Below are 23,619 nucleotides of genomic sequence, written 5' to 3' on the forward strand. Positions count from 1 at the left end.
GTAGCTGTGTGTGCTTGGGTGGGGTCAGTGTAGCTGTGTGTGCTTGGGTGGGGTCAGTGTAGCTGTGTGTGCTTGGGTGGGGTCAGTGTAGCTGTGTTTGCTTGGGTGGGGTCAGTGTAGCTGTGTGTGCTTGGGTGGGGTCAGTGTAGCTGTGTGTGCTTGGGTGGGGTCAGTGTAGCTGTGTGTGCGCTTGGGTGGGGTCAGTGTAGCTGTGTGTGCGCTTGGGTGGGGTCAGTGTAGCTGTGTTTGCTTGGGTGGGGTCAGTGTAGCTGTGTGTGCTTGGGTGGGGCAGTGTAGCTGTGTGTGCTTGAGTGGGGTCAGTGTAGCTGTGTGTGCTTGGGTGGGGTCAGTGTAGCTGTGTGTGCTTGGGTGGGGTCAGTGTAGCTGTGTGTGCTTGGGTGGGGTCAGTGTAGCTGTGTGCGCTTGAGTGGGGTCAGTGTAGCTGTGTGTGCTTGGGTGGGGTCAGTGTAGCTGTGTGCGCTTGGGTGGGGTCAGTGTAGCTGTGTGTGCTTGGGTGGGGTCAGTGTAGCTGTGTGTGCTTGGGTGGGGTCAGTGTAGCTGTGTGTGCTTGGGTGGGGTCAGTGTAGCTGTGTGTGCGCTTGGGTGGGGTCAGTGTAGCTGCATTCTCACCCTGGAAGAGTCTTGCTTCCTCTTCACTGTTCTGAAATATCCAGTGGAGTTTATTGTTCTCCTGACAAATGACGACCTCCCTCACCCCCACCCTAAACACACAGAGCAGATCGTCTCACAACGGATTGGTTCATATTACACTTTAGGAAACTAAACTCTAGCATGGAGTTAGTGTGTGCATGTGACAAGGAGATACAAATGCGTTGGAAAGAGAGTATGGGAGATCCATTTTTGAGGGTATGGGAGGTGAGGGGTTGAGGGAGGGGTTCATGGCCACGTGGGACATGCTGACAGAAGAGCGTCACACCCACACTGTAGCGCCTGACCTTCTCTTGCCCACAGCAACGCCCTGATACACACACACACACACAAATATATTTATACACCGAGACAGGCAGACACACACATGGACATGTGCACACGCACAGGGAGAAGGACAGACAAAGACACACAGAGACAGAAAGACACACACACACACACACACAACAAGACACCACACACTGCTCTGCTGCTGCAGGACATGATACAGATCTGAAAACATTTGTAGATGATAGAACAGTTATCAATCTCCATCAACAAAATTAAGCATGCCAACGCTTGCATTCATGCACACCTACACACAATTACTGCACCTATGTGGGAACACAAACTGATTTATTGAGATAAAAATGGAATGTAGAAAGTTCTGTAGAAAGTTATGCAACAAAAACATGTTGCAGGCAGGCAGACAGACAGACAACTGTGACACCAGTGTCTGGATGTCAAGAGCACAAACAACCACAAACTAATCCATATCCACACAGAAACATGAGTGATGTTGAAAGAAAGACAGTATGTTGTGGTTCTTGCTGAGTCACAGCAGAGGTGAAGTGTTTTAGGCCTCCTGCCACATCTCTACCCTACAAGCGCCAACCCTTACCCACATGATCGCACGTCATGCCGCAGCCTGTGGAGTGGTGTGTGCATGTCCTGTCGTCTCAACCCCACGGTCATGCATGCACTTATTATAGTCCCTATGATAGCCTGTTCATACATGCAGTACAAAGGCATGCCCGCAAGCACACGCACACACACTGAAAAGAAAGTCCAGACCAAAGAGACATGTTTTAGGTTTTGTAATGTATTTCAGAGTATACAGTAAATAGTTATCATTAAAACAATGTGCAATGTACGTCTAAAGTCTAACTCTTTACAGTGTCAATCAAGAGGGTTCTGTTTTGCAGGTATATCATGTTAACCACATGCATTATACATTACAGCACACTGGGGACAACACGCACGCGCGCGCACGCGCGCGCACACACACACACACACACACACACACAAGGCAGTAAAGTGTGCACAGACAGTGTGATTGTTTCTGTGTCTAGAGGAGAGGCAGATGCCAATCAGGCATCAGGTGGATTTATAGAAAAAAGAGGAAGAGAAGAAGGAATAATTGGAAATGTCCATTTTCAATGAACTGGGTTGTCTTCCCTCTCCCTGTAAATACAGCCTCAGTGTGTGCAGCAGTAACAATCCTTACACAGCCTCAGTGTGTGCAGCAGTAACCATCCTTACACAGCCTCAGTGTGTGCAGCAGTAACCATCCTTACACAGCCTCAGTGTGTGCAGCAGTAACAATCCTTACACAGCCTCAGTGTGTGCAGCAGTAACCATCCTTACACATCCAGCTTTAGAATGCTCTTCATAATCACCCTCCCCTGATATCCACACTGACAAACTCTTTCCTCTTACTCATCTTACTGTTTTACATCTTACCATTTCTCCACAACTTTCTCTCTATCTCTCACTGCTTCTCTTTGGCAGTAATGCAAGTCTCCTCTTCACCATTGGTAGGTCCTGGTGATGGTGATGACTCCATCTCCACACATCTTTGATGAAGCCCTACATCACTCAGTGATTCTCTTTGGTCTTTTCCGAGGTTACAGTCTAACTGCATACAGAGAACACAGGCACTTATATGGATAGTCCTCTGTAATACACGTCAACAGTCAAACAGAACTGTGCATTGGTGTGGCTGTGGGCTCTGCTCACAACGGACAGTACTTCTTTGGGGCCAGTTGGTCAGATAACTCACACGTTTGTTTATATCTAAAGTAGAGTAAGGGCAGGGGTCTTTGGGGTCAAAGTTCACAAACCAACTAAGAAGTCACCGGCGGTGGCCTCTCACTGAGGAAAGTGGGGAACTCAGTGCTGTAGTCTCTTCCATCCTTCTCTCGTCTTTCGTCAACTCCTAGAAAGTATAAAGGGAGTGTTGGCGGACACGTCCTCTCCTCCTCCTTTAGTTGTCCCTCTGGCAAGTTCTGTGGGGGCTAGAGTCTCTCAGGGAGGGCCAGGGGGTGGGGAAGGGCCGCGCCCACCGGCCCCAGCGCCCCTCCATCTCCATCAGGGAGCCCCAGATCCGCACGGAGCCTGTCGGCAGGGACGTCCACGCCGGCGTGTGCGTCTGCGTGTGCGCGTACGCCCAGGCGGGTGAGCAGGGCGTGGAGCTGAGCGACAGTGTCCTGCAGCCGGCTCTTGTCCTCCTCCAGGACACCCAGCTGGGCCCTCAGGAGCCCCTCAGACTGGGACAGCACCTGCACACGGGCCTCCAGACCCCCCACGCGAGCCTGGGACACCTGAGGAGAGACCGCCATGCTTTACACTGGCCTGGAGTACTGTGCTATACTGGACGTGGGTGTATTTGTACAGTGTGGTGTGTGTGTGCATTTGTAAATGTATGGAGTGAGTGCATGTGTACTGTGTAAATATGGGGTATTTGTATGTATTAGTTGATGTTTGGGTTGTGTGTGTACATTATATCAGTAAACATGGGAGGGGGGGGTGTATCAGGTGGATGTGTGTTTATTAGTAAATGTGCGGTGTGTGTGTGTGTGTATTAGTAAATGTGTCTGTTTGTGTAAAAGTAAATGTGTGTGTTTACCTGTAGTTCCTCGAGCAGATCCAAGTTTTGCTGCCGAAGGCTCTGATTGGTCCTTTCCAGCTGAGCGGCCCGCTGTGATTGGTTGAGCGTGGGGGGCGGGTCCATCAGCTCGTCTTGAAGGACATGGTACTCCACCTCGTACGCCTGCAGCTGCTTGGACAGGTCCATCTCACACACCTACACACACACACCCGTTACCAACCAGTCACTGCTAAACACACCCATAATGCTGTATATTTTTACTCTTGTTTGTAGTTTTTGTATCTTTACACTGCTGTAATCCTGCAAATGTCCCCATTGTGGGACAAGTAAAGGATTCTTATCTTATCAGAACTGTAAATAGATGTCATGTGCGGGTCAGGGTTTATTAATACCGCACTCACCGTTTTGAGAGCCAGTCCAAGCTGTCAAATCCGCAAAATAATCTGACCCGCAGCTAGACTGTACACAGAGCTGATCCTGCTGCAGGGGGCAACTCGGGAGCTGGGCTATATCAACACTGATGATAAGCTCAATACACAACCGGTCAGCCTGGCACAGACAGGCTGTGTTCCTTATTGTTGAATTGCAGCGAAAGAATACCCTTCAAGGGTCTCCTCTCTCTCTCTCTCTCGTAAATGGAGATGGACAAATTGGCAACACTGCACGTTCAGGACCCAGAGCCTGCCTCGTCAGCCCTCTTCAAGGGTCTCTCTCTCTCTCTCTCTCTCTCTCTCTCTCTCTCTCTCTCTCTCTCTCTCTCTTCTCTCTCTCTCTCTCTCATCTCTCTCTTCTCTCTCTCTTCTCTCTCTCTCTCTCTCTCATCTCTCATCTCCTCTCTCTCTCTCTCTATCTCTCTCTCTCTCTCTCTCTCTCTCTCTCTCTATCTCTCTCTCTCTCTCTCTCTCTCTCTCTCCTCATCTCGCTCTCTCTCTCTCTTCTCTCTCTCTCTCTCTCTCTCTCTCTCTCTCTCTCTCTCTCTCTCTCTCTCTCTCTCTCTCTCTCTCTCTCTCTCTCCTCTCTCTCTTCCTCTCTCCTCTCTCTCTCTCTCTCTCTCTCTCTCTCGTAAATGGACAAATTGGCAACACTGCACGTTCAGGGACCCAGAGCCTGCCTCGTCAGCCCTCCTCTCATCTGCATTTTGCGTTCCGGCACCTTCTGATTCACAAATTAAGCACTGCTTAACGGTGAAGTTCCCAGGGAGCTCTCAGAAGCATTTCTTATAAAGTTAACCAAACATGTGTATTATTTCATGTACAAACAAGATAGTTTTAAAAGCAAGAAACCTGTCATTCACTTCCCCCCTTCCCACAGAGACAGAAGTGCCTACCTGGTTGATGGTCTTCTCCATCTGCACCAGGCCCAGGTTGGGCAGGGTGGTCTTGATGAAGTCCACGATGGTCTCCAGACTGTCGTGCTGCAGGATCAAGGGCTTGTGACTCCCCAGGAGACTCAGCGCCACCTGGACAGGACGTGACATCACCATGACACAGCACAATCCTTTAGAGACAACCTTTCTCTTCATCATACAAACACCAAATACATTGGTGTATTTAAAAATGTTTATACCTTGAAAATGACCTCGGAACCCTGGAGAAACAACATGTCTAGAAAACAAAAGGAGAGAGAGGTTTCTTTAGAGAGGACCAGTCAGGACTGGTTGCATTACTTGATACCATCACTCTTCAGTCCCTAACAGGTAGACACAAAGACATATCTAAACACATGGATGCAAAATGCATGGGCCAGTGTGTACTGGGGGGTTAGGATGGCATGATAGAAGCACTGCACTGAGGTCAATAAAGGCGTTGAATAAACAGACATAAGTAATCCAGGGTAAAACAGAATGGAATGTGTGTGGTTAGTGTGGGGCTGCGTGTGGTTATGGTGGGGTTGTGTGTGGTTAAGGGAGGGTGTGTGTGGTTCAGGGAGGGTTGTGTGTGTGTGTGGTTAGAGTGGGGTTTACATTTACATTTAGTTATTTAGCAGACGCTCTTATCCAGAGCGACTTACAGTAAGTACAGGGACATTCTCCCCGAGGCAAGTAGGGTGAAGTGCCTTGCCCAAGGACACAACGTCATTTGGCACGGCCAGGAATCGAACTGGCAACCTTCAGATTACTAGCCCGCTTCCCTGACCACTCAGGCACCTGACGCCCCTGGGTTGTGGGTGTGGTTAGGGAAGGGTTCTGTGTGTGGTTAGGGTGGAGTTGTGTGTGTGTGGTTGTTGTGTGTGTGTGATTAGCATGGGGCTGTGTGTGTGGTTAGGACGGGAAAATGTGATGGGTGTGAAAGAGAAACAGGTAAGAGATGGAGGTATGGAAACACGGCCATACCTCACTTTAAAGACAAGTCTAATATGAAACACCTCATGTCCCTATCACAAACAGGCACACACACGTACGCACCCACACAGACACACCGAAACCCATCCAGCGCTGTGCTCAGAGGAGCATGCTGAGCCAGAGGGCTGGCTTTAGAGACGGTTCCTTCCAGTTACAAGGAAGGAGTTTAAAGGAAGGGAGTGGGGCGAAGAAAACAAGCGGCGAAGACTCACCTTCAAACATGAAACGGTTCCTCAAACAACCCAACATACCAGAGCTCTGATGACAGAGTAGGTGTGTGTGCATGCGTGCAGGTGTCTTGTGTGTGTGTGTGCGTGTGTGTGTACAGAAGTCTTTGACATCTTACACAGAGCCAAAGAATGCTGCCTTGTGGAGGAACATATTTCAGTTGACATGTTGGTGAACATAAGTACATTATTGCGTGAGAGTGTATATATATATTATATATATGTGTCAAGAAATATCCCAAAGAACTGAACAAGGCCACAGTTTGATAGAAGCTATGCCTGCTTACTTGACAAGCATTACAGAATAGACTCCTCCCCCTCCCCGCGTACCAAAGACTCGGGCCACAAAGCCGAGGGGAAAGTGTGAGGCAAAGGTGGTGAGGAACCAGGGGGCAGCGTAGAGGCTGGGCCCGATCTCCTGCTGCTCCAGGTGCAGGTACAGGTCCCTGTGGTAGTCATGCAGCAGCCTGGACAACTGGTACATCTGGATCTGACACACACACACACACACACACACACACACACACACACACACACACACACACACACACACACACAGCCCTCGTGTGTGAGAGAAATAGGAGGCCATTAAACTAGCGGTGCATAAACATGTTGTTAGCGTGTGTGTGTGTGAGGTACCTGTAGTATGATCATGTCGGGCCGGTACTGCTTGCGGAGCCCCATGTCGTACATGAGGAACTTGAGCATGTAGAAGGCATCCTCCTCCTCCATGTGGAGCAGGAGGACCCCCGCCACGAAGGACAGGCCCTGGCAGTAGCCCACCTGGGGGGGACGGGGGACGTCTGTTATACTGGGGTGTGCCTTGCTGTGTGTGTGTGCTTTGCTATGCAAGGTTGTTTTGCAGCGCCTGTTTCCGTCCCAATGTGTGCGTGCTCTGCTGTGCGCGCACGTGTGGTTTTGTGCTGTGTGTATATGTGTGTGTGTGTGTGTACCTCGGGTCCAGGAGGGAGTAGGCCTTCAGGAGGTTGTAGAGAGACAGCTGCCCCGCCCCCAGCTGAGCCTGGAAATAGGGATGTGTGGGAAACGTCCGACCTGAGAGGAGACGGAGGGAAGGAGAAGGGGATGACAGAGAGAGAGAGAGAGAGAGAGGGGGGGGGGGTGAATGAGAAAAGGGGGGAGACAAACATGTGGAGGAGAGAGAGACAAGATAGGACATGATGTTTGTTGCACTGTACTATGTGATCCAGTACTTAAGATGATATTGCGATAATTGTACTGTGCCGGGGAGCAAGAATGAAGACCATTCTTGACTCTAACCACAGAAATATGGTTAGAATAATGCACATCTGATCCTTGATTTTCTGTGTGTGCGTGTGTGTGTGTGCACGCACGTAAGTTATATTTGTGAGACAGAATCTCACACTCTGTTACCCATAGTTTTCCTTCTGGGCTTTTTGTACCAAAACACCCCCTTCTACCTGACATTCTTCACACAAAACAACGTTAAATTGCAGCTGTGTTGATGTGTTTTGTGTCAGAGAGCTTCCAGTCTCGACCAGTCCACCTGTATGTTATTATGTGTCACTGTGAGGCAAGTTTGGAGAGGAGACCTGTAAACTGTGTGTGTGTGTGTGTACACATTATGTTAAAGGTCCCTGACATGTACATAGTGATCCTTATCCCCTCCCCTGCTGCAGGCACCCTGTACTTTAGATGTTCCTGTGTGTGTGTGTGTGTTCCTGTGTGTGTTCCTGTTTGTGTATGCACTGTCTGTGTGTGTTCCTGTGTGCTATATGTACTTGTGCACATGTGTGTGTATGCACTATGGGCTGAAGGTTGCAGAGACAGCGTTCTTGCTTCAGGCCCCCTCTACTTTAGATCGTTAGTGTTGGAATGGCTCAGATAGAGATCAGGTCAAAGTAGGTTAGGTAGTGATTTTGGGTCGTCTTGGGTTTACTTTGATTTTTTTTCACATGCGCAGTGAACATTTAGACTATTCTCTAAGCTGGCGACATGTGGACTAAAAGTGAATCCCGCGGCCCGCAATACCTCACTCAAAAAGATTTAACGTACACCAGTCTATATACAACACCCATTGACGACATGGTCATCATTTTGTTTTCATTTTCCACCAGACATTTGGTAGCTAGTAAAACAACGCTAATTACCCGGCCTGACCCACTCCAGATTAGCACTGCATACCTGTACCCGGCCCTGTTAAACGCCCATTGTTCCAGCACGAGTGTGTTTGCATGTGCGTGTGTGTGTACTTGTCTACGTGTGTGTGCTGCTACGTGCATCACCTGCTTAGTTGTCCAGGGCGAGTTGTCTAGACATGACCGGTCGACTTAACTACTAACCCCAACCCCTACTAACCAACCATAACCCTGCCTACCCTGACCAGGCCTAGCCCCAAACCTACCCCAGGCATCACCTAACGCCCATGTACCTCTGGATGAACACCAGTGAGTCAAACACTCTAGGGAGGGTGGGGGTGTCACAATGAGGTTAGATCTGGACTATAAGAAAGGCTTGCCTGAAAGTTGACATACAACATGTGCAAGTATGTACTGTATGTCTGTCTGTGTGGGTTCCTGTGTGTGTTGTGTCTCGTACCCAAGTCTATGAGGATGGCGTGCTGCTGTGAAGTGAGCTGTTGAGGAGCTCTTTGTAAGGCGTGTGATTGGCTGGGGCCGTGAGGGGACGGCCTGTCTGAGGAGGGTACTGCTCCGACAGAAACTTCCAGACCTCCCCCCGATGCTGCCTTGAACACCTGGCATGGGGAGCGGAGAGAGAATAGAGAGGATGGGGGTGGGGGAGAGATGCTGCGAAATAAACACTAGTGTTGCAAAACATTGTTTTGACAGCCGTGCTGTTGCATGTGTATGTTAATTAGTGTGTGTGTGTGAGAGAGAGAGAGAGAGAGAGAGAGAGAGAGAGACAGAGAGAGAGACAGAGAGAGAGACAGAGAGAGAGACAGAGAGAGAGACAGAGAGAGAGACAGAGAGAGAGAGAGAGAGACAGAGAGAGAGAGAGAGACAGAGACAGAGAGAGAGACAGAGAGAGAGAGAGAGAGAGAGAGAGAGAGAGAGAGAGAGAGAGAGAGAGAGAGAGACAGAGACAGAGACAGAGACAGAGAGAGAGAGAGAGAGAGAGACCTACCCTGTGTGACAGCAGAGTAGATGGTCTCCGTAGGGAACTTGACCTTAGACCTTGCTGGCTTTCCCAGCATGCTCTCCCAGACCAGGGTGACCTCTTTCAGACAGGGCGTGATCTCCTCATAGTCCAGCTTCAGGCGCTTGTTCTGCAGGTCACTCTCAGAGGCTGCACACACACACACACACACACACTTATTTTTATTTTTTTTAAACAACCTTTTGACTTACCCACACCCAAACTGTTAAATAGGTTCAGAGTGAGAAGAGAAGGTGAGGGAACTCCCACCTCTTTCAAGCCAACTCCCTTCCTCCCCTCCCCTCCACACTCTCCATCACTCCTCCTCTCTCACATTAAACTGCCCTATTGCCTCTTGCAGTTTTTTCCTCCATCTCCTTCTCGCCATCTCTCCCTCCATTGCTCTTACTGTTTACAAAGCAACAAATAGCTGGAATTAAGTTCCACAAGATTGGAGACCAACTGGTCCAACTACTTTTAAATCAAAACAAAAATGTTTTATATCCTTTCGCCTATATTGCAAACTTTGCACTTTGATTTTTTCTCTTTAATTTAAATGCATTCTTTTTGTATCCTGTTTTATTGTATGACATGTATTTTAGTAATCCCTTTTTTTGGTATGATATGTTTTAATGTGAAGCACAATGAGTTTGCCTGGTGTATGAAATGTGCTGTATGAATAAAGTGCCTGGCCTTGAATTACTCCCTCTCCACCATCATCACCCAAGGCATGGAGATAGTGGGTTAGGTTAACAAGGTTATGAAAATAGACCTCGGTAGATGAGGCAGGGTTTGGGCTAGGCACGCTAGGCACGCTTACACACACACACACACACACACACACACACACACACACACACACACACACACACACACACACACACACACACACACACACACACACACACACACACACACACACACACACACACACACACACACACACACAGAACAAAACAGAAAGGAGGTGAACCACACCCATAGACGGGAAAAAACCCACACAATGAACTTGTTCAGAATGGTACCACAGCCACACAGTCCTCCCTCTGCCAGATGAGATAGAGCATGGAGAGAAGGAGAGAGAGAGGGGGGTTGTTGTTAGTGACAACAAGGGTGACGAGAGTGACAATGAAACAGAGAGTTAGAGAGAGGGAGACTGGCAGCCAGGGCAGTGCTTATTCCCGACACTTGCATCAATATTGGCTCACATTCTCTCAGTCAACACCCTTATCCACTGTGTGTGCGCGCGTGCGAGTTGGCAGGGATGGGTGGGGTAGTGAATCAGAGGATAAAGGTATGTTTGCGCGTGTGTGCCTTGAAAGAGTGGTTTTATAAGTGGCAAAAAGGTCAGCTTGAGGGCGTCACTTGATATTCAGACTGCCTCTGAAATCACCTACACAGGAGGTGACAGAACTGACACTACACAACGTGTGCAGAGATGAAGGTGTGTGTGTGAGAGAGCTTTTGTGTGTGTGAGCATGTGTTTATTAGTATAGGGCAGTAAGCCAAGACATTAATACATGCTTCTGTAATTGCAGGCCTGTCAGAGGACATTCATCTCTCAGTGAATAAACCCATCGACACAAAGTATGTGCAGATGACATCTAGCTCTCTATATAGGAGGACAACAGAGATTGACATATTTCTTACCAATTGTGCTGCTCCACAAGTCAAGTCATGGTGCTTGTGTATGTGTATCTGTATGTGTGAGAGTGTGTGTGTGTGTGTGCGTACCCTGTAGTTTCTGGTTCTCTCTCTCCATCCTCAGTAGCAGTATCTGCTGCAGGATGGCTTTCCTCCACAGCTCCCGGAGCTCCGCCCCGCCCCGCCTCTTCTGCTCCTCTGGGACCACGCCCAACACGCCGTCCCCCCCGCCGCCGCCGCCCCCCAGGGTGCCACGCCCCGCCTCCAGACAACAGTCTCCCCTGTCTGAGAGATGGAGGGAGGTTGTGGCAAGAGAAAGATGGTTGAATCCAATCTTCTTCTCTCCGTTTTTCAATTGATGGAACAAAAGAGCAGATATCATAACAAGCCGTAGTTTCTAAACATCATTAGACACCCCTCAGTAGAAGACACTCACAAACAAATACATCTCTGAACTAAACAAACACACACACACGCGCACAGTGTTCTAAAAAACAATGTTTGGGATGGGAGTCAGGTGGCTGAGCGGTAAGGGAGTCGGGCTAGTAATCTGAAGGTTACCGGTTTGATTCCCGGCTGTGCCAAATGACGTTGTGTCCTTGGGCAAGGCACTTCACCCTACTTGCCTCGGGGGAATGTCCCTGTACTTACTGTAAGTCGCTCTGGATAAGAGCGTCTGCTAAATGACTAAATGTAAATGTTTGCGTGACTCCACCCAAACTACAGGGTGGATCACAAACTATCTTAAAATACTAAAAACAACTTCTACATATAGTGACAGGATTTTCAACACGCACACACCTTGCAGGTCTGGGAGTACAATGCTTATACCTGAGAGGGGAGGTATGTATGTATGTATGTATGTATGTATGTATCAGTCTGTTAAAACGCTACAGGACACTCTGAAACCAGCAGTCACTCAACAAATAATACAGCTGAGGTCAAAACGCCAACACACACACATATCCACACGCTTATACACACAAGCGCACATGAACACACAGAGACATATGTATAAGTATAGACAAACCCTGACTGACACACAGCGCAAACATAAGACTTACTGAAGATCGGCCTGAAAGGCGTTATGCCTGGGTGAACACACACACACACACAGTGACGCACTTGGCCACTGTGGCACCGTCCACTCCCTGTGTAAACACCCTGGCTTCGCCAAAGCCAACGCCCTTAACACACACACGCAAACTGGGTCAACACGTTCTGATGCTTTCCTGTGGCTCGGTCTGTCAAGGTCATGTTGACTGTGTCTACACAAACAAACACCTCCCCACATACATTCAAGATCAAGTACTTCTAGAGAAAAGGTGCTTAAAGTGTACCAACGGAGCGTGTCTAAACCTCCTCCACCTGTCAGCAGCCTTGCTGAACACAGAGAGAGAGAGAGAGAGAGAGAGAGAGAGAGAGAGAGAGAGAGAGAGAGAGAGAGAGAGAGAGAGAGAGACAGAGAGAGACAGAGAGAACACACACTACTAACACCACATGTTCACTCCGCCTCCCTCTTTTTCCAAGGTTGATTCAGAGGAATGACTGACGTTGGCTATATCTTATGTAACAGTGGGCACAGTGACAGTCTATTAGGCCACTGTGTTACACGGTCCTCTAGGGACACATCCTAACCACTCAACTACTGACCTTAAACTGACCTCTAGTGGCCAAAATCCTACACAGCAGTCAGTAACACGGTGTGCTAGTAGAAACGTAACAGTGTGTGTTTAATGGGGTTTGTGTCCATGTAATGGGGTGTGTGATAGTGTGCGTTTAATAGTGTGTTTTGAATTGTGTGCATGTGTGTAATAGTAAGTGTATGTAATAGTGTTTTTGTAAAAGTGTGTGTGTCTACCAGATGTGTCAGGGTTCTTCTGAGGCGTGGCGACTCGTAGGAAGATCTGCTGTCTCCAGGAGTGTCTGTGAGTGCGCAGGGGGCTGTCTCCCTCCACACACACCCCAGGCACCGACAGGGCTGCCACGTCACTGAAACACACACACACACACCTCTGAACACCAACACCAAGCATAGTACTATACCATAGGGCAGTCGAGACTGTATTAGCTGATTTGGAGCAGCCAACAGGATTTCAAGGGTTGTGTGTGTGTATGTGTGTGTGTGTGCGCGCACATGCAGGTGTCTGTGTGTACCTGGTCCTCATGTTAAATGGATCATTTTCATGGACAGGTGCCAGCAGCTTGAGGAAGTTAGGGACAGAGGAGGAGGAGCGGAGACGAGCTCGCAGCCCCCCCAGAGGACTGAGGGAGGGAAGAACGGAAGGAAGGAAGGAAGGAGGGAGATGAGAATACAGAATGAGACAGCAAGATTAAGACGAGAGCAGTGGAAGGAGAGAGACAGAGAGAGAAAACAAATGCCAAGATGGAAAAAGAAAGATGTAGAGCCCAAGGGAAAGGATTTTTTTTTTGATAAACAGCAGTCCTTAACAGCTATCATAAATAACACTTGGGGAGAGATACACAATATGGCCAAAAGTATGTGGAGCACCCCACTAATAATGAGCTCAGGTGTTTTAGTCACACCAATTGCTCGCAGGTGCAAATAATCCAGAGCATGGCATCTCCATAGACAAACACTGACAGCACACTGGCTGTTAATGAAAAGATCAGTGACTTACATGCTGCACTGTCATGGGAGGCTCCCTTCACCATTACAAGTCTGTTTGGGAGATTTCTGCCCTACTGCTAGAATTGTGAGGTGGAAGCGCCTATGAGAAACAGCAGCCCAGACACAAAGTGGTAGACCACACACACACACTCACAGAGCGAGCTCTGCCGAGCGCTGAAGCTTGTAAAAACCCCGATCATCTGTGGCATTACTCGCCCCAGCGTTCCAGACCGCCTCAGGAAGCATGACAACACCATAACCATGGGTCGGGAGCTTCATGGAACGGGTTCCCATGGCCGAGCAGCTGGACGCGCAAGCCTCACGTCAAAATCAGCCATGTGAAAGTGACGGTTGGAGTGGTGTGAAGCACGCCGCCACGGGACTCTGGAGCGGTGGAGACGTGCTCTCTGGAGGGATGAGTCACGCTCCACTGGCTGTCAGTCTGACGCACCAATCTGGGAGCGGCGGATGACAGGAGAGCGCTACCTAGAGGAATGCATAGCGGCTGCTGTGAGGTTGGGCTGAGGAGGGATGACGGGCTGGGACTGGTCCTCAGGGCTGGGCCTACTAGGCTTCAGCGAACGCTACTCTTAAATGATACAGAATAGAAAATACATTTTAGACCTGTGCTTCCAACTTTGTGGCAACAGTTTGGGGAAGGCCTTTCCCTGTTTCAGTCATCCGTCAAGTCCCTGGAGGGCATGGAGACATGGCGTGATGACAAGGCAGGTGTGGAAGAGCGAGTGGCATGCCACCTCAACACCCTTCGGATCTTTTGGAACGGCGATTGTGAGCCAGGCCTTCCTGTCAAACTCCCAGAGACACATTTCCAAATCTTGTGGACAGGCTTTGCTGAAAGCGTGGCAGCTGTTAAAGCCTCAAAGTGGGAGGTAACTTCACGTTCGTGCCCATGGTTTTTGGAATGGGATGTCCAACACGCTTTTTATGGGCGTGATGGGCAGGTTTCCACATACTTTTGGCCATAACGTTGACCAAGACACAGCGAAAAGAATGATGGAAGAGATGAAGGCGCTCACCTCCTTATGTTCAGACGTCCCCCAGAGGAGGGCGATGAGGGGCAGTGAGAGAGGAGAGGAGAGTGGGGGGAGGACAGGTGGAGAGCTGTAGGAAAAGGAGGTTCTGAAATGTGTCTGAGCAGAGACAGAGAGAGACAGAGACAGAGAGAGGTGTGTGTGAGCGGGAGACAATGAAAGAGAAAGAAACGTAGGATGTAAACGTGGCCCATAAAGGGAGAGAGACGGGGCTAATGAAAATCAGGGAAAAACAAGAGAGGCAGCAGGTTACAAGAAGAGGAAGCAGAGTCTATTCTCAGAACAGGAAGTGGACCATTCCTGACAGGAAGTGTAAATGTGTCCCTGTGGACAATGTAGGAAAGCACAAAGTTCCCCATAAAAAAAATACAAAAAAGCAAGAAGAAATACATTTGTATTTCAACCCAAACAGTGCACACTCACACACACACGCACACACACACACACACACACACACAAAGTCCTCACTTGCTCTGATGTGGTGTGTCGGTGCTAACAGAGTAGTGGCGGACCAGCTTGGGCTTGGTGGCGGCTGAGGGCGTGTCCTGGGTCGTGTGGGTGTGTGTGTGTGCCGGGGAACAATCCGTCGAGGACGGGCTGGGTGGGTGGCTGAAGGTGTTGGCACGGCGACGAAAGCCCTGGCCATGAGAGTCGCAGAGCAGAGAGAGGGATGAGGAGGAGATGGAGAGAGCGGGGTCCAAAAGCTTCAGGTCTCCAGTGGAGTTGTGAGACCTGCCAAGGACAACAATGTAGGAACCAGGATTGTTAAGTTGGCACTTCATGGCAACCATGCTGTGTGTGTGTGTGTGTGTGTGTGTGAGTGTGTGTGTGTACCTGAGGGGGGAGCTGGGGGGCAGTGGGTCCTCATGACTGCTGCTGGTGATGGTGGATGAGGAGGAGCAGCTGTCTTCCTCACTGTTCTCTCTCACACTCTTTGACCTGCTGCTGCCCTGGTAAAACACATACACACAGGTTACATACACAAACACAACACACAGACATCACACAAACGCAGCACTACACATGTCAGCACAAACACTAGTTTTGAATGTTTCTGCACACATACCCATCACCTTCCAGATCCCCCCACCCCTCCCCTTCCAGATGCCCTCACCCTTTCACCTTCCAGATTCCCCCACCCCTCCCCTTCCAGATGCCCTCACCCTTTCACCTTCCAGATTCCCTCACCCTTTCACCTTCCAGATCCCCCCACCCCTCCCCTTCCAGATGCCCTCACCCCCTCACCTTCCAGATCCCCCCACCCCTCCCCTTCCAGATGCCCTCACCCCTTCACCTTCCAGATGCCCTCACCCCTTCACCTTCCAGATTCCCTCACCCTTTCACCTTCCAGATCCCCCCACCCCTCCCCTTCCAGATTCCCTCACCCCTTCACCTTCCAGATCCCCCCACCCCTCCCCTTCCAGATGCCATCCCCCTTCACCTTCCAGATGCCCTCACCCCTTCACCTTCCAGATGCCCTCACCCCCTCACCTTCCAGATCCCCCCACCCCTCCCCTTCCAGATGCCCTCACCCTTTCACCTTCCAGATTCCCCCACCCCTCCCCTTCCAGATGCCCTCACCCTTTCACCTTCCAGATTCCCTCACCCTTTCACCTTCCAGATCCCCCCACCCCTCCCCTTCCAGATGCCCTCACCCCCTCCCCTTCCAGATGCCATCCCCCTTCACCTTCCAGATGCCCTCACCCCTTCACCTTCCAGATGCCCTCACCCCTTCACCTTCCAGATGCCCTCACCCCTTCACCTTCCAGATGCCCTCACCCCCTCACCTTCCAGATCCCCCCACCCCTCCCCTTCCAGATGCCCTCCCCCCTCACCTTCCAGATGCCCTCCAGGGACTCGGTGAGAGAGCGCTTGGCTCTGCTCTTAAACTGCTCCAGACGCTGACGGCTGTTGCTCTGCTGAGACTCCACTGCTAGGGCAGGCTCCTCACATACCTGATCACACACACCACGGAGGGACATGACACACACACCACGGAGGGACATGACACACACACCACGGAGGGACATGACACACACACCACGGAGGGACACAAAAGCACACACAGACGCGGACATACAAACACCATTGACGCACGCAGAAAAATGACTAATGACAGCGGGAGGAGGGAGAAAAGAGGAGGAAGAAATGGGGAGGAGGAGGAGCAGAGTGGGGAGAAGGGACACACTGATCTGGAGGGAGGGAGGGAGGGAGACTGCAGGAACCTTGTTGCTGCTCCCAGACTCTCTGTGTTGGTGAGTCTTCTGTTTCTCCTCATAAAGGGCCCTCAGACTGGACACGACCAGCTCGTTCTCCTCCTGGTCGCTCTTAGGACGAGCCCTCTGTGCACACACACACGAGAGAGAGAGAGAGAGAGAGAGAGAGAGAGAGAGAGAGAGAGAGAGAGAGAGAGAGAGAGAGAGAGAGAGAGAGAGAGAGAGAGAGGTATGAGTACGTCAGTGGTTGGAATCCCTGCAGTTCTTCCTCTACACCACTTGGAGGCACTGTAACCTCTCAGAAGGCAGTCAATATAGCCAGGAGTGTGTGTGTGGGAAATGGTTCTCATGAGACAGGGGGCATTCCACATGTAACATTCCCTAGTCGGCCCCAGAAGGCCATGCTTCCTGTTTGAAATCCAACGTCTTTATTGATTGTAGGATAAGTGAGTGAATGACAGTGCTGTCCTCAACTCTAGAGATGTGGACTAGCAGGTTCTCATCCAGATCCCTCTGTATGGCTCTTAGCACGCCTGGCTGTCTCTACCTGCCTGCCTGCGCCCCGAGCACACAGCCTCACCATGGTGTTCTCAAACACGGAGGCTTGCTCCTGGTTCTCCAGGATAGCCAAATGTTGCTGTAGCTCCAGTTTGGCTTTAGATGGGTGCAGACCTGAAGAAACACACACACACACACATCAGAAAACGTATTCACACACCAACAGACAACAATACAATTAGGTTTTGATTCTTTTGCTTTGATTAGTGTTAATGGATTTGCTTTTTGCTGTTGTCCAGTCTATGGCAAAACACCGTTTCATCATGTCAATAAAGCCCCATGTAGACTGGTGGTACTGGAGAGACTGAGGTTAGGGTGACTTGTGACATTGTACACTTCCAGTACAGGCAAGTTCAGTGGGAGGACAGGGGAGGTGATTAGATAATCAGTTTAGCGAGTGGGAGAGCTACATACATTGGAGATGACTCAGATAATGTTATGTTTATGAACTATAAAGTTTATAGTTCATAAACGTAAAATTATTACGTAACATGTTTATTAAACCCACCATGAAGCAATAACTCATAACTCTGCTGTGGATTCAAGCACTTTCAAGGTACATTTTGTTGCAGTTTCAAAAACGAAAGGCCTTATTATACTCTTCTAGATTTCACAAACTTTCTCAGATTTTCAAGGCCTGTGGGAACCCTGTCAGTGATACTGAGCTTTTTTTGGTTTGTTGATGTTTTTGGTAATGTGTTATTTTTTCCCCCTTACTTTGTACCATTTTCCATGAATTTTCCCTGACTTTCCAGGTCAATGTTTCTTTCCCTGACTTTCCAGGTTTTCCCATGACCGTGGTAACCCTAACAGTTAAGTAATGGTTAGGGTTAGGTGTGGTTGGGGTTAGTTAGGTTTAGAGTTAGGTGGGGGTTAGCGTTGGGGTTTGAGTTAGTTAGATGGTGATTCGATTTACTTTGTGGTTAGGTGGTGGTTTGGGGTTAGGTGGTGGTTTGGGGTTAGGTGGTGGTTTGGGGTTAGGTGGTGGTTTGGGGTTAGGAGGTGGTTTGGGGTTAGGTGGTGGTTTAGGTGGTGGTGGTTTAGGGTTAGGTGGCGGTTTAGGTGGTGGTTTGGGGTTAGGTGGTGGTTTGGGGTTAGGTGGTGTTGCTTAGTTGGGTAGAGTAGAGGTGGGGTGGAGTTAGTGGCTGGTAAAGGTGGTCGTTATCTACCTTCAATCCTCTCACACAGCCTGTGGAGCACATGAATGGGGCAGGCCTCACACTGCAGGCTCTGGGTCCTCACAGTCTGCTGCAGGGAGGCCACAGAGAACGCCTGCTTCAACGTCAGCATGATCTCATCCACCTGGGATAGGAGGAGGAGCACAAGGAGACCTGGTCAGTCAACACAACTAATCGTTCATCCATCCACCTATTCCAGATGAGAAGCTTCCACAACCCCTTCTAAATAACGCCCCACTCAATCTGCCCATGGAAAACACAAACAATTTATCAATCCACATCATCCCTCTATCCCTCATCCTTCTCTCATACTTCCATCCCTTTCTCCTACCCTCATCTCTCTCCAACCTTCCATCCTTCATCTCCCACTCACCTTCATCTCCTTCTCCTGGCCTCCATCCCCCTCCCTCTCCCACCCTCCATCCCTCTCCCACCCTCCCCCTCTCCCACCCTCCATCCCTCTCCCTCTCCCACCCTCCATCCCTCTCCCTCTCCCACCCTCCATCCCTCTCTCCATCCCTCTCCCTCTGCCACCCTCCATCCCTCTCCCTCTCCCACCCTCCATCCCTCTCCCACCCTCCATCCCTCTCCCTCTCCCACCCTCCATCCCTCTCCCCCCTCCATCCCTCTCCCCCTCCATCCCCCTCACCCACCAGGGCCTCATCAGTGCACTGGAAGACGTAGCAGACAAAGTGACAGCTGCCTCCCTCCACAGTCTCCCTGCAGATGAAGCCAAAGTGATCTACATGACGGATACCCTGGAAAGGCAGAGACGGGAAGGGAGTTACGACTTGCATTGTTATCATGGTAAAGGTATGCCTTACAAGATTAGAAAATGACCCAGACACAAATCTCCTTTACAGGTCTAGTGAACAACCACATCCACCTGCCCACGCGCGCATGCGACACCCACCTGTGAGCAGAATGATATCTCTCTGAAGCTCTTCTCTATGGAGACCTTCTTGGTGTCTGGACTGACCAGGAAGATCTGACACCTACCCACCTGAAACACAGACAAGCATCGCCCTCTTGGGTTAGTTTAGAGTTCTAGAGACGTTCTGGAGCCAGTCCTCTCCGTTTTCCTCCCTCGTTTCCAGTCGACCTCATGCAGCTCTCTGTTCTAGCGTTCTACGTCAGTGAAATATGTGACAAGTAAAAAAAAAAATACAAAAGACTGTAAATATGAGAACAGTTCAATTTCCTCTTTTTTGTGTATGCCCCCCCCATATCCCTCCACTCCTCCATCATTTCTTTATCTCCAAAGAAGTCCCCTTCAGTCAGCTGATCACCGGGGCTTTTCAATTTCATCACCTCAAACTGCCCCTTTCATCTGTTCTGATCCCCTCTGAATGAGGTCATGGCGCGTGTCATGCTAAGCCTAACTCAACAGCAGGATGTGTTAGATCATCTTTGCTGACAAGGTCATCTCCCTACTCGGTTTCCTGTGCCAGTGCTGACCACTTCCTGCCTGGATAGTAACCTGGAAGGCAGGAGTTGGCAGAGGGGGTCTCAAAAGGTCATATGTGTCAGATATCTGAGTTTCTGTCTCTGTGTATTTGTGTCGAAGGTTATGCTTCTATCAGGAGTAATTTAAAAGTGCTAAGTCACAGCTACAGAGGCCTTGAGGAAACCAGTCTCTCTCCTCGTTAAATAAGAATACAAAGTCAGCAGTATAGATCAAATATGTGAGTCAGTGTGTGTGTGTGTGTGATTGAGTAGACCTCCCACCATGAACAGCATGGTCCTGTTCTCCTGCAGGCTGGTTGGCTGCACCCCGACAGCTTGTGTGTGTGAGTCAGATGAGGAGGAAGAGGAGTGGATTTCTGGTGACAGGCCGTTCTCGTCCAAGGCCTGCAGACAGGGGAAGCTGGGGTCTCGTTTGAACAGCACCGGCCTCCGACCACCGGGGGGGCTATCTGTTCCTTCGTTACCCAGTCCTGTGATTCCACCAACAGTCCCATTTTGGAACGCCAGAGCCCTGCGCAATCCCCCGACCAATCCTCCACCTCCTTTAGGCCCGGCCCCGCTTGCCCGTGACTGGCCAAACTTTTCGATGCACTCATCGATCAGAGCGGGCGGGGCCTTCTTGTGAGCGACGCTCACGCGGCCGCAGAACAGGACCTCAAACCTCTTGGCGAAAGTGGTTGCTGTAGCGACTGCGTTTGTCGGCACGGAGGTCCCCGTGGAAACCAAGGACGATGAGGTGCATGTTTCAGAAGTGCTACCCTTGGAAGCATCAGAAGGGCGGTTGGTTGCGTCTGTGATGTCATCATTGCGCGCCGAGCTCTTACCAGCCTGCCGTAGCGTACTGATGATCTCAGGAACCTGGAAGAAGGTGGTAGAATGGAGGAGGAAGAGAGGGACAAAAGGAGATATTTGTGAACAAGACACAAAACCCATCACCACAAAACCCACTGCTGCTGTTGTTAACCAACTATAATGAGGTCTTTATGGTTGCAAATCTCCTGATAATTGGCTGGGAGACAACATCACACACAGCCAGGGCCTGTATAAGGTGTGTTCTGTGTACTTCTAAGTTATAGGGGGAAAAAGTTGCTCATCTGGAAATGTCAGATGTGCGAGAGAGACAGAGAGAGACACACAGAGCAAGAGAGAGGAAAGGGGAGGGGATAAGAGGGGTAGAGCGAGAATGAGACAGTAGTCTTTAGTAGCCCAAAATGTGCTCCTTAAACTGTAGATTGTTGAACATTGACCACCGCGAGCTTGGTCATTTTCCAATACCTAACCTAGAGTATCAGAAGGTAGGTGTGTGTGTGTGTGTCTTTTCTGGTGGGGTGAGCTATGAGGAGACCTAAATCCTCACATACGTATTCAGTCCCAGGCTTATGACTTGTGTGCACACACTGTAGAAATCACATCACAAAGATTTGGAAGGATCTTTTGACATTCCAGCAAACAAGTCTAAACTACAGGCCGTATAATAATTCGCCAATTTGTCTTTTGTGGAAAACTTGAACAGCTTCCAAGTACTGGCAAGTGGCAACACTACCAACACTGAGATGGCAGAAATAAGTCACATGTGAATGCATCCCTCAAGAAAGAGAGAGACAGAAAGAGAGGAAAGGGAGAGAGAGAGTGTGTGTGTAATACTTGTGGTGTCTGACCTAACCATCCAGTGGTTTGGCTGTTCTGAGGCAGCAGAATGTTCAGGTCCTGCTGTGTCTTGTCTGGGTGTGATTCTGTTCAGTCCCAGTTTACCTTCAGGATCATCTCGACCAGGTGAACACCCTGATCTGAGGATATAGCCTAGTACTACTAGCTGACTGGAGATGACCTGTCTAAATCCAGATCTGAGTTTGGGTCTAACTCTAGAACTTGAGTAGAGCTTTTCATTAAGAACAGAGTTAACCCTTGTGCTGCCTTCGGGTCACATGACCCAAAGGTTCATAACGAACCATCGTTGTGTTTACCCAGTTTTACCCAATACAAAAACAAATAAAAATAATTTTCTTTTAACCTTTGCAATGTGGGGGGTCTGCGACAGCCCAACGGTTAAAAGAAAATGCTTCACTTTGTTTTTGTATGAGGTAAATTTGTCGCAATACGACGGTGGGTCACACGGCTGATGGGTCAGAATGACCCGAAGATAACACAAGGGTTAAGAACAAAGTGCTCACTCAAACAACAAACATTATTATGCAGGTACGTACACTCATAATGAACTAGTCAAAGCAGAGGCCTGATCTCTGATATTAGAACTAAATGATCATGTTTAATTTGTTGCTAGTTAGCTGCTTATTTTGGAGCCAGAGTGTGTGTACGTGAGAGTGTTTGGTCTTTCCTAGAAACAACTGTTACACTTTAACTAGGTTGTAATGTGACAATGCTCATTTGAGCCATATACCCTATATGAGCAAACATGCTTTTGAGGGAGGTGAATACAGGGGTTGATCAGAAGTTTAGTAGAAAGTTAGTTTGGGCCTAACAAAGCTCATGGAGTTTAGTTTAGTTTGCTTATGCCTAGGTTAGGGTTAGGCCAATGCAGTGTGATCTGCAAGACTCATTCATGCATGGTAGCCTTGAGCCTGACAGTGAATGTCCAGATGTGGAAAATAGACTGTGTAACAGCTAGGGGTGTAACAATACACTCAGCTCACGATTTGATACGCATCACGAAACTAAATATTGCCACCTCCCCTTGAGTGCTACCATACCAGCGTCCTCTCTCCCGTCTACCAATCTGCATTAAACCTACATCCATCTCTTGGCCTCTTTCGCATGACAACATGTGCTTCGAAGTCAGTTTAAAGCCAAGCTAATGGTGCAATTTGCAACACAAACCTTACATCCTTACCTCTCTCCTTCTACTACTGAAAAGTTGATAACCTCTCTTTCCTTAATTCTTTCTCTCTCAATATCTTGGTTAGGCAATGTATTTCAGCATCCCCTCTTTCCGGAGAACCTTAACCCTGAGAACAGAGGGATCTAAGCAAAAGACTTCCTCCCTTCTTGTCTTTCTTTCAGAAAATGATCTTGCCTCAGCCCGCCCTCCCTTCCTCACTCTATTGCAACTCTCTTCATCCCTCGCCACAGCACCATGCCACACTCAGATAGCCTTAATGGTAAAGTACCTAAATCTTCTCAACCTCCCTAAACTTTTCTTCACCCCATCCTCTCACATTTCACCACCTTCTCCTTCCTCCTCTCTCTTTAATGAATGTATTCTGCCATTGTGGAACAGGAATGGTGGAGTACTAGGATGATGACAGGAAGAGAGAGAAGGGAGCGAGGAGAAGACAGATATAGGCATTTTCTCCTCCTACTGTTAAACATTTTGTCAGACAAAAACCTTGTTCTCACTGGAAATAATCAAATGGTTACTGACACTGTAGCTGGAACAGGAAGGTAGCAAAAAAGGGCAAAAAAAAGGGTGCGTTAAGAGTGTGGTGAGAATGACAGCAGTGTCGGTGTGTATGCAATACCCCTCTGGTTGAGGAACAGATACATCTAAACCACATAACAGGCAGGGAAGTGGCACAAACAGAGAAGCTGAAACACTTGCACACACGGCTGTGCAAGGTCAGAAAACACAAAACAAACACCAGTCGAGTGGTTATCAGAGAACATGCGTTTACCG

The 23,619-nt window shown here is 49.3% G+C and overlaps 1 protein-coding gene across 1 annotated transcript in view; it reads right to left on the bottom strand.

Moving 5' to 3' along the window:
- Positions 1-1,730: 1,730 nt before the first annotated feature.
- tbc1d1 (TBC1 (tre-2/USP6, BUB2, cdc16) domain family, member 1) overlaps positions 1,731-23,619 on the bottom strand; it is a 28,406-nt gene continuing 6,517 nt past the window's right edge. The window contains 23 exon segments of the mRNA XM_062478772.1: positions 1,731-3,251; positions 3,557-3,733; positions 4,866-4,997; positions 5,105-5,142; positions 6,437-6,596; positions 6,746-6,917; positions 7,060-7,159; positions 8,684-8,725; positions 8,728-8,831; positions 9,226-9,391; positions 10,976-11,170; positions 12,747-12,877; positions 13,043-13,150; positions 14,555-14,668; positions 15,038-15,301; positions 15,404-15,519; positions 16,405-16,524; positions 16,795-16,911; positions 17,366-17,457; positions 18,513-18,645; positions 19,175-19,279; positions 19,435-19,524; positions 20,250-20,846. Of these exon segments, the coding sequence (XP_062334756.1) occupies positions 2,946-3,251; positions 3,557-3,733; positions 4,866-4,997; positions 5,105-5,142; positions 6,437-6,596; positions 6,746-6,917; positions 7,060-7,159; positions 8,684-8,725; positions 8,728-8,831; positions 9,226-9,391; positions 10,976-11,170; positions 12,747-12,877; positions 13,043-13,150; positions 14,555-14,668; positions 15,038-15,301; positions 15,404-15,519; positions 16,405-16,524; positions 16,795-16,911; positions 17,366-17,457; positions 18,513-18,645; positions 19,175-19,279; positions 19,435-19,524; positions 20,250-20,846 (3,579 nt within the window). The 3' untranslated portion in view covers positions 1,731-2,945.

This window comes from Osmerus eperlanus, chromosome 14 (assembly GCF_963692335.1).
Source record: "Osmerus eperlanus chromosome 14, fOsmEpe2.1, whole genome shotgun sequence".
NCBI classification, from domain to species: Eukaryota; Metazoa; Chordata; class Actinopteri; order Osmeriformes; family Osmeridae; genus Osmerus; species Osmerus eperlanus.